Raw genomic sequence first — 14,374 nt, 5'->3', positions numbered from 1 at the left:
TATTTAGTAATAGTTGGATATTATAAATATTACATTATAATGTGGACAATCATAGGTTTACCATATATGTATGTATGATATATATGTATGTATGTATGTATGTATGTATGTATGTATGTATGTATGTATGTATGTATAATAGATAGATAGATAGATAGATAGATAGATAGATAGATAGATAGATAGATAGATAGATAGATAGATAGATAGATAGATGGTATGTATGTATGTATGTATGATGTATGTATGTATGTATGTATGTATGTATGATATATATGTATGTATGATATGTATGTATGTATGTATGATATATATGTATGTATGATAGATAGATAGATAGATAGATAGATAGATAGATAGATAGATAGATAGATAGATAGATAGATAGATAGATAGATGGTATGTATGTATGTATGTATGATGTATATATATATATATATATATATATATTGTGTGCAAAAAGGTGCAAACAGCGCTACAACCTGAATACAATATAACCAGATATCCCTAAATTGGGAGATCATATATTACACAAGTAACAGTGCACAACCGTATTATTAGTAACACTCCCAAATGAATGGTGTCGCAACCAGATTTCAAAATGTCCAATTCCCAAGGGAACTTAGTGTTCAAATTTGTTCTAGTGATAAATCAGTTGCGCCTTCAGTGTTTGTGAATAAAACTTTGTGAATCCTTTAGTGGTAGTAAAAGTATGCGTACCAGACATATGTAGAAAATTCGCTTTGTTTAAAAAGTCTTTGCATCTGGATGTTCTTTATTCGCACTGTCTCTCCATTCCCATCCGTCCGGTCATTGGTGTGGAGTTTGTACGTATATGCAAAAAGACAGTGTGTCAATGTGCTGCTCTTTATAAGAGTGACTAAGTGCTGTTTTTGTGCAAAATTAGCAATAAAGTGAATATGTGCAAAGAGAGGTGCTGTGAGTGCTTTGTAAAAAGCATATAAGCAATTAAAGATGAGTTTTGAAACTTGCAGTGTGCTGATTCCCTTTTTCCTTAGGTAATGTGCTTATATACCATTTTTTAAAAGGTGCAGCACCAAGTATCTCAGTGTTTCAATGAGAGATATGTAAATATGAGGCACTTACATCTATAATTGCAATGGATTAACAAGATGCTGCCATCATTCCGTCATCAGGTCTATAAACCTTTAAAAAAGTCCCATGTGGGAAGGAAAAGCCTCTGATAGTGCAGTATTATTTAAAAAAACATTTAATAATACATAAAACGACAGAAACACATAGATGGACTCGTACAATTTAAAAGTTCATATAAGCTTATCTGTATATTTCCTCAGATAGGAGCGGAGTGCCGGTGTATGCCCAACGCGTTTCGTCCCTTTAAATCATCTCTGGGACTTCCTCAGGGGTCAATATATATATATATATATATATATATATGTATGTATGTATATAGTGTAACAATAGCAGGTCCTCTGACCACGTCTGTGACCTCCTCTCCCTTTCCCTTATACAGTACCTCTGTCACCGCCAGCTGGCTCCTCCATGATGCTCCGTCCCTTCTGGACCCTGTGCTGCCTCGTTGCTGTGGATTATGGCGCTCTGCACCTCTTGGGGAGGGTTCTCACCCACTTCCTCCCTGTGAGTCTCCCTCTGGCCTGGGTGATGGGCCTGGCACGGATGACGGTCCTGACATTGGGGGCCCAGGTGGTCAGCAGCCGGCCCGGTCTCCCACCCTGGTTACATGGGAAGCCTCTGCTGCTGTCCTGCATTGTCCTGAGCCTGCTGGTGCCATCCTGTGTGACCCTCACCGCCTTGCCCTTCCCGCAGACCAGCGCTGAGATCCTGCACAGCTGGTGCCACGGGCACCTCTTCTGCTGCTCTTACCTGGTGACGCTGACCTCTGCAGTCATCTGGCATCAGCTGTTTCTCCCCAGCGACGAAGAGGAGGAGGAAGAGGAAGAGTCGGGATCTTCAGCATCTATATGGCGCTTACTTGCCCTTCTGAGAGCTTACGGGGGCAGATTTCTGCTGGTGGCCCTATTCCTGGTGCTGTCATCATGGGGTAAGTGACATAGCTGTCCCCTATGGTTGTGTAGTAACAACAGGTGGCGGTCCCTATAGTGTACAGTACGGCAGCCTGGAGACAGTAGCACCAGTGGGTATAGGGGGGGATTCATCAGATTGATTTGAATTTGGTAATATAGAGGGCCACTATATGGGATCATCAGAAGCCCGTTGTCTATTTTATTGGGTTTTGCTTTACATCCCTTTCCACTATACAAATGTTCATTTATTTTTTTACTTTAAGAAATATATATGCATAAAGTGGTGTTCTAGTGATCTGATCTATATACTGACGCAGGATTTGTTCTGTACATTCCATAGACCAAATGTATCCCCGTATATTGCTGGTGTATGACATCGCTGCCCATTATTACGTCTGTCTTACTGCTCTCGTTTCCCCCCATGCCAGGCGAGATGGCTCTGCCCACTTACACGGGACAGATGACGGACTGGATCCAGAGTAAAGAGGACCCCTCCATATTCTGGAGCACCATTACAGTGATGAGTCTGATCACTCTATCCAGGTGAGTGTGGCCTCCTCTATATGGAACCTGGCGTCTCCCTCGTCCGCCACTATAGCTAGTACCAGGCCGCTAATGAAATATAGCTATGGTCATCCTGGGGGAAGGGAGGGGGGGGGGGGTCAATAATAATCGGAGGTGGGGGAGTAATAATATACAGATGCTTGGGGGAGGGGGGGTAAAATAATATAGAAACCAAACAAACATGGGTCACAGGGTAGAGGGGGGGGGGGGGGTTTAAAATAAAAAACACGTTATTGTTTTTTTGGCTACTAAGAGGGTAAGGGGGCTACTATTATTTGGCTACTAAGAGGGTGTGGGGGCTACTATTATTAGATTTAAAGACCACTGATGAGTCTATTGCCAATGGGGGGGTGAAATTATTTTTTTTATAATGGGGGTTATCATGGACTTGTGGGGGATAGGGGAATGAAAAAACACCCTCTAGGTATATATTTTTTTTAATAAGTAATAACAAAAAAACCTGAGCGGTTTTGTGAGGAAAATATCTTGAGGTAAGTGGTTAAGTGCCTCAGGAGTTGGGCACGTTTTGGGAGGTTGCGTTCACCCTCTCTTACAGATAGTGTACAGTATTCTATGTTTTATTTTTCGGGGCTTCGGTGGAACAGGTCTGTCGCGCAGCTACCTGGTCCTCTGTCTACACGTTTACTCGGTTTTACCGTTTTCATGTTTTTGCCTTGCTGAAATGGTTGTGTTCTGTCTGATGTTCTGTCATTTATACAAATGATCTGCTGTCTTGCAGTGCGGTGACAGAATTTATATGTGACATCATCTTCAATGTCACCATGAGCCTGGTGCACACACAGACCCAGGGCCAGCTGCTCCACTCCATCCTGAGGCAGGACATCGCCTTCTTTGACACTGTGCCCACAGGTAACGTATAGAGGGCAACCCCTCCCCATCGCAGCCTTCATTCGCTCGTTGTTGTCTCCTGGTGACATCACCTGTCTTCTAGGTGACATCACATCTCGCGTTACCACTGACACCACAGCCATGAGCGAAGCCCTGAACCACAACCTGAGCATATTAATGTGGTACCTTATGAGACTGGTGTTTGTAGTTGTTTATATGGTCACCTTGTCCCCAAAGCTGACGCTCTTCACCATGCTGTGTCTCTTTATAGTCACGCTTGTGCCCAAACTATCAGGAACATTTTACCAGGTGAGATAAATCTTTGTCACATGTACATATAAAGCACGTTTAATTGGTTGCTATGGGTTACAGCACATTGACACTTTAGTACTTGTAGATTTGGGCATATGAATGAGCTGACCTAACACTGCTCCTCTCTGCATCACTCAGGATCTCGCTGTGAAGGTCCAAGAGTCCCTCTCTAAGGCCAACCAGGTGTCCCTGGAGACCTTCTCCAACATGAAGACAGTGCGCAGTTTTGCGAATGAGGAGGGGGAGTGTCGCCGCTATGAGGCCAAACTGCAGGACACCTACCAGCTGAACAAGGTGGAGGCCCTGGCGTATGGCTGCACCGCAGTCGCCAACAGCGTGAGTACAAGATGGCCGCTGGCTTCTGTGCGCTCTGCTAGAGGAAGAGTTACACCGTAACTGTAACCTTCCAGTGAGCGTGATCTGTACATGAGTAAGTAAGAAGGCGGTCCCAACTCTGTTACGTATACCGCCCTGTATTCTACACAGCTCCATACTGATGTGGTTCTGATGATTTCCCCACTATAGCATGCCTTTACATCCGGAAGTCACATGAATGCAGAATATTGAGCTAAGTTTAAAGGGAGTGCCCACCATTTACAGTTCTTAGCCAGTGTTTCCCCTTGGAGCTACCAATTTCAGGGTAAGCGTCCGAGAAATGTCTGTGTCACTCTGGCTGGAGGCTAGCCGCAGGAGCTTACAATCATTTCCATATCTTGTGCTGTTGGTCAGATGCACACACAGTGGAACAAGCTCAATCAGTTGATCAAAGGGAGGAGTCACAACAAACAGAAAACGGAGAGGGGCTTGCATTCCCCCCCTGGTATCCCCCTGCACACTAAATAGTACTTGCAACAACACATGAAAACTATATGGTAATAGAAATTTAGAGATATTTGTTGCATATATTTGCAAATACATTAGTAAGCTGCCGAGCCCCTTTATGGCTTCTCTATTGGTCAGATATAAGCTTTGCCATTGGTCAGATATAAGGGTTTTGGATTACTTTCCAATAATGTACATTACTCAGACATTTATAATTATAACACTTTTAATACAGGGGATACTCAACCCTGTAATAATATTAGTTTTTGTTTTTTTTCCTTTTTGGTCCTCCAGTCATCAACCCTCAGCCCTCTCATACTGCTATTTATCTGGCAGAATATTTGCTGATGAAAGTTCCTCACCTGACCAACCTTTCCTCTATCATATGGTAGAATCTGATCACGTGACGTAACAGCGTTCTCAAAAAACTTGTTGTAAACCACACATCATCCGTATGTTGGCGTCCTGCCGACTGGCAATATGGATTCATATAGAATATTTATATCTCCCTGATAATCACAGGGTGCTTTGTATGTTCTCGTGCACATACCCCCCAACTGTCCTACATCCGCTGAGTAGTCTGGAGCAGAGAGGACAGGAAGTATGGAGGCCAGGGGTGCGGCCTCATGAGAAGGGATGTAGAATCAGTGGATTGGGTATGGTTTGGAAAGATTGGACTAGTGACTTCACATGTCCTAGTTTTCCAATTAAGAATATTGGGGGAGATGTATGCACATACAGAGGACTACTGACCACGGCTTCGTCATCATGTTTGGCCATCCTCTGGACTAAAAAGCAGTACATGGGGTCATTAATTATGATATTTAATAATACTGGCATTTTGGTACTTATATGCATATAATATAATAGTAACTCAGCGTGATGCCCATACGCCTGTCATCCATTCTCCCTGCAGTTTTCAGGCCTGGCGCTGAAGGTGGCCGTTCTGTATTTCGGCGGCCGGCTTGTGACCAACGGAGAGGTCAGCGGAGGAGCTCTGGTGTCCTTTGTCCTGTATGAGCTGCAGTTTACATCCGCTGTGGAGGTGAGAGGCGACACTGAGCCAGAACCCTTCTACCAAAGCTCTGGCTGAGGCTCTATTTCCTTCATAGGGTAACCCAGGGTGCCTCCTAGTCACACTGAGTCCATTACTGCCGACCCATGCCTCTTTCATGGAGCGTATGCAGCAACCAGCTGCTACAGTGTAGGCTCATTGGGAGTGTGGGTGTCAGATAATGAAATGTTCTGTACCATGCGAGCCGGAAGGTGAAAGCCATATACGAGCAGAGCAGAGGGTAACGCAGTGTGCAGTATGGGTTCCTGGATGATATTGACTGTCAACCCAATGATCCACATCCATGCAGTACTGTATATTATGAAAATGACTGAAATATGAAAGGCGATCCATAGCTACACTAATTAGATATATGTCATACGATAGCACAGACTGCACACATTATCCATAGGCATACGGCAAAGTATATTACAATAAGCTCTGCTCTATCTGCTGGCTTTATATATCGATGCTCTGATGCTGTCTGGGTACATTTTCTCATACCCTGATATTATATACAAGGGTGGCTCAATAAGTAAGGTGACAAGACCTCTCATTGCATAAATGTATTCGTCTCGTACAATAGTACGGCCCTGTTACAGGTTATTTTTCTACATAGTCCCCATACTTGTCTAAACATTTGTTCCATCAGCACAGCAGGACAATCTATCCAGCATAGAAGAACCAGTGTCAGGTGCCTGAACCCCAGATGCTCATGAACGACGTTGTGCCTACTCAGATGTTCAGGTCATCAGCAATATCATTAACCCTTATCATTAACCCTAATGCGTCTGTCCTCCCGAATCAGACCTTCAGTGCTGCGCAAATTGTTCCTGGTGGTGAACGAGCTTGGCCGGCCGGGAACGCTGCGCAAATTGAACGTCTGTTCTGCCGTTATCAAAGGCAGTTAACCAAACCCAGACCTGTTTCCGTGACATGACGTAACCACCATGCACCTCGACAAGTTGGCGATGACCTTGATGTTTCCTCCTGCCCCGCCATCTTACACCTGATGCTGGGACTGTATGACTGATGTGAGGTGCAGTCTAGCAGCTGTGAGGGGAAGCAGCGGTCTACCTGCTCTGGCCTGGCGGGAGATTAGAATGACAGAGAACATTACACACGTGAGAGGTCTTCTTACTTAACTCATTGAACCACCCTCGTACATTCACTTAGCGCCTCTCATTCATAGTTGTGGACTTTCATCATTACTTTCACTGACTCACACTCACTGATCTTCCCTAGTAGTGTTCTCTTATTGAGGGTCTTCTTTTTGTCCGTTATCTTAATCCATCTCCAGGCCTTGCTCCATTCATATCCCGATGTACGGAAAGCTGTGGGATCTTCTGAGAAGGTGTTTGAGTACATGGACAGAACCCCACAGAAGCCACCACCAGGGGTTCTGACTCCGAGCAACCTACAGGGGTCTATTGAATTCCGTAATGTCACCTTTTCGTATCCCAAGCGGCCAGACACCCCGGTTCTACAGGTGCTGATACTGGTTGATATTCCTGGCTCATAAAGCCAAGTGCACAGCTGCCAACATTCTAGAATAGATCTATCAAACTAATGTTCTCTTTGTGGTTCCGTTAGGATGTCTCCTTCACGCTGAGGCCAGGTCAGGTGACCGCTCTGGTGGGTCCTTGTGACGCCGGAAAGTCCACAGTGGTCAATCTGCTGCTCAAGTTTTATCAACCGCAGTCTGGAGAGATTTTGCTGGATGGGAAACCACTATCAGACTATGGAAACCAGTACTACCGCCGAATGGTCAGTGTGCTGTGAGAGAGAGTGAGAGTGCACACTTGTGTGTTTGTGAACTATCACCATTACTATATCTCATCTAACATTCTTTTTTCTTTTTGAAATCAGTATTCTAGTTTTGGTAATAATACAAGAAACTCCGGCAGGGGTATTATCTGCCAATTATATGTGCAATAACCACGGACAGCCAATTGGCTTCCTGCATACATTAGAAAACTGTCTGCCCATTTGTTGATATAGGTTTGTGCTTTTACACTTCGCTAATATATAAATAAAATGTAAAGTGTAATATGTGCATAAATAATGGGACCACACAATAGAGATCTCTTATGCGTTAGCCACTATCAGCCTCTCATGTTCCACCATGTGTGTCTCCTCAGCTCCCCTTCTCCTCTTCCTCTCGTTCTAGGTATCAGTGGTGAGCCAGGAGCCCATCCTCTCCGCCCGCTCGCTGAAGGACAATATCTCCTATGGGTTGGGGGAGGTCAGCCTGACGTCTGTACAGAGTGCGGCATCGGTGGCCAATGCGGACGATTTCATCTCGGAAAAGCCCAGTGGTTATCAGACAGGTATAGTCAGTCTCTATCACAGAGGCCACATCCGTATCCATCATAGTCAGCAAACAGCAGCTGGAAGCAGATACGGCAGAGAGTATATGTAGCAGCTCACGGAACGTTCTCCTCACTCAGGTGCCGGGCAGAAGGGAGAACTGCTCTCCGGGGGACAGAAACAGAGGGTGGCGCTAGCACGGGCCCTGCTGAGGGACCCCAAGATCCTCATCCTGGATGATGCCACCAGCTCCCTGGACACAGATACGGAGCTCAAGGTGAGACCAGCAGAATGATGGAGAGAGGAGGGTTCCTGACTCACTAGGGGCCTTTTCCTCTTTGAATCTATATAACATTACAAGTCATATTAACATATCCTAACAATACCGATCTCATATCCGGACACGTGTGGTTACCTCCTAGTATATATGTTCAATTCCACTTATCATATTTGTAGAGGCAGATGTACTAAGCCTTGGAGAGTGATAAAGTGGAGAGAGATAAAAGGGGAGATGTACTAAACCTTGGAGAGAGATAAAGTGGAAGGAGATAAAGTACCAGCCAATCAGCTCCTAACTGCCATGTTACAAAACATGGCAGTTTGGAGCTGGTTGGTTGGGACTTTATCTCAGTCCACTTATGAAGTCTATGTACTAAGCCTTGGAGAGAGATAATGTGGACAGCGACCGCCAATAGACACTGCTGCTCGCGGTTCTGCGTGCACCTATGAACCAGGCCCTTGGTGTATCCCAGTTATTAATGATCTGTATTAGTAACAGTTTCCAGGCACAGCAAGGTCACCATCATCATCATCATCAGTCCCTGCTTCTTGTATAGCGTGCTCTGGGCAGCCTTACGACATGACATACATGATTTCCATAAACACAACAGTTATAAATACGGTGAAGATGATGAGAACTACATAAATACAATTAAGCACATGGACACGGATAATCCTGAGCTAACAATGATTTCCATGTGTGTGGTCAGACAGCAGAGGATTCAGAAGAAGACCTGACATCAGACTCATATGAAGAAGACAGACATGATATGTCTATAAAGAGATGTTAATGCGAGACAGTAGGTGCAAAGGGATGTAAAGGAGATGTCTTGAACATGGGGAGTAGAAGGCGGGGATTTATCCGAGGGTCTATGGCATGCAAGCATGAAGAGATAAGTTTTAAGGAAGTGTTTAACATATTATAGGCTGCAGGCATTAGACTGAGGGCAAGGCATGGAGTTCCATAGGTTGGGAACAAAGCAGTAGAAGACTTGGGGACGGGAGAAGAAGGAGGTTAGGAGAGGGGAATAGATGTGGTGGAGTAAGCTAACGCAGCACTCGGGATGAGTTGTAAAGGAGGAATGGGTGAGGCCAGCAAGGAGGATGTTACAGTAGTCAATGTGGGAAATATTGTGTGTGTGGACGAAGAAGGGGTGGAAATCTTACAGTGTTGCGGAAGAGTAGGAGGCATCAAGACTGCGAGAGGAACTGGATGTGAGGATTGATGTTGAGGGAGGAGTTGAGGATGACACCAAGATAGTATGCATGGGAAACAGGAGAGGGGGATCCTGGTGACTGTGAGGGTGATATGGGGAGGGGTAGTGACATTAGCAGGGGAAAGGATGATGAGCTCAGATTTAGACATATTGGAGAAATTTACTATACGGTGGGTTTAAAAATCTGACAGGATTTCAAAATAAACATTGCAGATCCACACTTTAGACCACAATACGCCACTCCGATTCTACATAGACACCTACATTGTGAAGCAATTTTAAAACATAACCTTTCAAAAATGGAGAACATTGCTGTCCTTTTCCATTGGACTCATAGAGCGTTACTCTCAATGATAAGATTGGGGGGGGGGGGGGGGAGGACGTTTCCATAAGTGGATGCGACCTTTAAACACTTCTTTTCTCTTTAGATACAAAGCATGGTGTATGATGGGGCTCGGCAGCGGACAGTGCTGCTGATATCTCACCGGATGTACATGGTGGAGAAGGCTGACCAAATTCTGGTACTGGAAGGAGGGCAAATCAAGGAGTCGGGCAAACACGAGCAGCTGCTGGCCCAGGAGGGCAGTTACTGGAGGCTCTGTAACAAACAGCTCAGCAGCTTCCAACGACGGAACGGAGAACATGATCTGTAATGGTCACCTGTCACAAAACGGATCTGCCTTCACTACGGAATCGCATATTCAGCACTGTAGCCCTGTAATTTGTATGTTCGCTCTGTGTTTGCTTAGTGCAGTTAGTTAGGAATGAATGGAATATTCTTGTCTTAGGACCTTAGCTGGTTGCTATGCAGGTGTTAGCAGATCTGCTCACAGGGTTTATCATACAATGGAGCTGTTGGATGCTGCTTACGTTCTCCTTCCCATAATTTCCTCACTGTACGTCATTCCAGAGTGCTCCTGTCCTACTGATGTATGATAATCTTCTCAGTACAGTAGATGGGGATGTGGCCCAGTGGCAGGAGATATGTGTGACAGCGGTTTGGTGTGATGTCATTGAGGGGGCGTGACAATGTTGGGGAAAGATTGATATATGACGCAGATCAGGCAAAGATGCAGCAGATACAGCATTCGAAGTTTGCTCATAGCACAAAATAATAGATTAAATCTAGTTTTACGTATTGTGATAAACTGGTGCCATTAACTCGGAAAGAGGGGTGCAGTGTTTAGGTGTTAATCAGGGTCCACATACAGCTCGATATGTCAAAAAGGTCGACACAATCAAAGGGTAGATGCAGAAATTGTCGACACAAAGGGTCGACGTAGGTTTTTCATGTTTTTTGGGTGTCAAATTGTAGGTTTCAGCACATAAAACCCCAATTAGTGTACCGCGTCCCTTGCTTCGGCAACGTATCTCGCCGTGCTCGGCACAGGTCACCTCGTTCCCAGTCGTAGTCCATGTGGATGGTACCCTGTGAAAAAGTGGGGAAAAAAATGCAAAAAAATTCCCAAAAACGTATGTCGGACATATGCTGTGTCATGCTTGTCATGTTGGCCATTTGAACCTGTCGACCTTTTGACCATATACATGTCGACCACTTGGTGTCGGCCTATAATCCGGATACCAGAAGTTCCATCCTCTAATAAGCAATAGTGACTGAATAGTGTATCCCTCAATTGAATCATTATTTTTTACACGACACGTGGTGACATACAGTATCATTTCCCATACTTATGTAATGATGGTAAGATTGCACACTTAAGAAATACCTCTTATTAAATTGGTAATGTGGCAGGTGGTGAAAAACCATCTGGTACTGAGTTAGTGAACACACATCAGGTCCTGTTCATTATGCTAATTATTGGGGGCCGTGCGGCCTCCTATAATTAAGTTTCGAACTCGCCACGGGTGCCGGAGGAAATCATCATTGCTCTGACGCAGAGACAGCTGACCCTAACGTCAGCTGCCCCTGCAAATCTTTTCCCCGCTAGTTTAGAAACAGTGAAACTTATCACTGCCGAGTCTGACCTAGGCGGTGCTACTGCGCATGTGTGACTGTGGGACAGATCAGGAACGAAAGGTAAGCAGGATATATCCGGAATAGCTCTGCGTTACCTATTTAATGAATGACACTGACATTGAAAAGTAGGTGACATTTTTTTTACCTGCTTTTGTATAAGTTATGTGATGATGAAGAGATCCCATAATAACATTATTTACATTGCAATGGTTTGAGATATGTGTTGTGCACGTTGGGGGTAATTCCAAGTTGATTGCAGCAGGACATTTTTTAGCAGTTGGGCAAAACCACGTGCACTGCAGGGGCGGGGGCAGATGTAACATGTGCAGAGAGAGTTAGATTTGGGTGGGTTATTTTGTTTCTGTGCAGGGTAAATACTGGCTGCTTTATTTTTACACTGCAATTTAGATTGCAGATTCAACTCACCCCACCCAAATCTAACTCTCTCTGCACATGCTATATCTGCCTCCCCTGCAGTGCACATGGTTTTGCCCAACTGCTAACAAAGGGGGTCATTCCGAGTTGTTCGCTCGTTGCCGATTTTCGCTACGGAGCGATTAAGGCAAAAATGCGCATGGTACGCAGTGCGCATGCGCTTAGTATTTTTGCTCAAAACTTAGTAAATTTACTCACACCCGAACGAAGATTTTTCATCGTTGAAGTGATCGTAGTGTGATTGACAGGAAGTGGGTGTTTCTGGGCGGAAACAACGTTTTCTGGGAGTGTGCGGAAAAACGCAGGCTTGTCAGGCAAAAACGCGGGAGTTGCTGGAGAAACGGGGGAGTGGTTGGTCGGACGCTGGGCGTGTGTGTGACGTCAAACCAGGAACGAAACATCCTGAGATGATCGCTATTTGTGAGTAGGTCTGGAGCTACTCAGAAACTGCTAAGAATTTTCTATTCGCTATTTTGCAAATCTTTCTTCGTTCGCTATTCTTCTAAGCTAAGATTCACTCCCAGTAGGCGGCGACTTAGCGTGTGCAATGCTGCTAAAAGCAGCTAACGAGCGAACAACTCGGAATGAGGGCCAAAGTTCCTGCTGCGATCAACTCAGAATTACCCCCGTTGTGATTCCACGGACCAGTATTATTCAAAGCACATAATACATAGAACGAGATGTGAGAAAACAGGGATTGTTGAATAAGAACTGTAAAACAGGCCTTTAAGGACATTATGTTGAAAGATTAACACTTTTATTAATATTAGATTTGTTTTAAAGCTTTACTTGCTGGAAGAAAACATGGGTACTCCCACAGCTGAGAGTTGGTTGGGATAACTAATTATTGCCCTACCCAGTGCTCGATATACGCTGAGGTATCTAAGAGATAACGGCACAACTCAGTAATTATCCAGGTGTTGTACTTAGTATTTACAGTACATACAATGAGTATTAGCCCAGTTTATAAGTGTACAGTACATTTAGATTTTCACTTTAAAAGATGAAAATCTAAACTCTGAGAGATGTCGACAGTCAGATGTGAATTTGCACTTGTGGGTAGTGACGGGATTTGAAACCTAAATAGGACATATTATAATATGGAAAGTATGACACCCAACCATATAGGTAGATATTATGATAACATGAGTAGCCAAGCAGGCACGTCTGAGCGCTAATGACGCAGATTATTGATACAAATGTATAGATCAGACACAGAACAACTACAATTTGAAAATAGAGGGGACTCACTAATGACATTCTGTAGATACAAAAAATCAAGAACCTGATACATCAGGAACCCGATTCACCAATCGGCGCCATTGATGATTGGCGATTCGTCAGGGAATCATGGAAATTCTTCATTTTAAAAATACTGATTTGCCAATCTCGACCGTTTTTGGTCGGGATCAGGGAATCAACATTTTTTTAGAATATTCAGGATTCCAGCACGTGACCGTCAGGGATTGGGTAATTGCTGCAATTTGCGGCTGATGTATGGGGTCTTAAGTGAGTGATTGTCATTTCTACTTAACCTTTTGTAATATTACAGTAAATGTGTACGTACAATGTAACCGCTCATATTTCACTCATCATTGGCCTTACAGAGCCACAACTTAAGGGCCCTACACACTTGCCGATGCATTCAATTTTGCCGATGATCAATCTGAATGATGATCGATCATCGTCCAAATTGTCTTGCATTGCAAAGCAACGGAGAACCAGCGATGAACGACCGCGGGGCCGCGCATCGTTCATCGTTGGTGCATACACACTGAGCGATGTGAACGATTTCTCGTTCATTACTGAACAAAATCGTTCATATCGCCCGCACACATCGGCAAGTGTGTAGGGCACATTAGACAAAAATACAATAACTAGAGGCATGAACAAACATGACCTCAGATGATGGAACACTCAATTGCAGGTACTGTGAGTGAGCTGCCAAGAAATAATACAAAATAATGTAGCAAATATTAACAAACTGCTACGTGTGAAAAATATATGTTTTTATCCATCCATACGGCCATCATTTACACACGCTGGCACCGCTAACAGTAGTTGTATCAAATTGTAAATAAAATAAAATTTGACAATAGCCTGGCAATTGTTTTTTTTTTTTTTTTGGGGGGGGGGGGGGGGGGGTTAGTTGGATTTGACCACTGTGTGGCCTCTGTAACATTCCAGTAAAGCAGATCTCTTCTCAGGCGCTTAGAAGGTGTCAGATATGTCTTTAGAACCACAAAATTACAGTTATATTAGTTTGACAAAATCCTCCTTACTCAATGCATGACCTAGATATAAATAAGAGGATGCCCATTCGGTGTACGAATCACAGTCACTAGTGGTTTTATTGCAAATTAAAAAAAAACAGTTTCCTGGAGACATTAACACTTCTATTTGTAGAAACAAGATTAATTATGATCCAAATTCACTTCACAGTTTCAGTAAAAACACATGGCATAATTTTCAATTAAAATGATATCAAATCTATCCCCAAAAAATTGGAACAGACAGGAGGAATCGG

At 44.0% G+C, this 14,374-nt stretch overlaps 1 protein-coding gene across 4 annotated transcripts in view; it reads left to right on the top strand.

The window, feature by feature from the left end:
• TAP1 (transporter 1, ATP binding cassette subfamily B member) overlaps positions 1 to 13,945 on the top strand; it is a 209,578-nt gene extending 195,633 nt beyond the window's left edge. For all 4 annotated transcript variants that reach the window (XM_063938187.1, XM_063938190.1, XM_063938189.1 and 1 more), the window contains exons 2-12: positions 1,496 to 2,044; positions 2,456 to 2,570; positions 3,331 to 3,461; positions 3,544 to 3,749; positions 3,891 to 4,088; positions 5,491 to 5,619; positions 6,929 to 7,117; positions 7,222 to 7,395; positions 7,799 to 7,958; positions 8,079 to 8,215; positions 9,863 to 13,945. In XM_063938187.1, the coding sequence (XP_063794257.1) occupies positions 1,496 to 2,044; positions 2,456 to 2,570; positions 3,331 to 3,461; positions 3,544 to 3,749; positions 3,891 to 4,088; positions 5,491 to 5,619; positions 6,929 to 7,117; positions 7,222 to 7,395; positions 7,799 to 7,958; positions 8,079 to 8,215; positions 9,863 to 10,087 (2,213 nt within the window). In that variant the 3' untranslated portion in view covers positions 10,088 to 13,945. The remainder of the gene's footprint in view (positions 1 to 1,495; positions 2,045 to 2,455; positions 2,571 to 3,330; positions 3,462 to 3,543; positions 3,750 to 3,890; positions 4,089 to 5,490; positions 5,620 to 6,928; positions 7,118 to 7,221; positions 7,396 to 7,798; positions 7,959 to 8,078; positions 8,216 to 9,862) is intronic.
• Positions 13,946 to 14,374: the final 429 nt, after the last annotated feature.

This window comes from Pseudophryne corroboree, chromosome 8, assembly GCF_028390025.1.
Source record: "Pseudophryne corroboree isolate aPseCor3 chromosome 8, aPseCor3.hap2, whole genome shotgun sequence".
Taxonomy (NCBI): domain Eukaryota; kingdom Metazoa; phylum Chordata; class Amphibia; order Anura; family Myobatrachidae; genus Pseudophryne; species Pseudophryne corroboree.
Note: the sequence above shows the minus strand (reverse complement) of the source record. Positions and strands in the feature narration are given on the sequence as shown.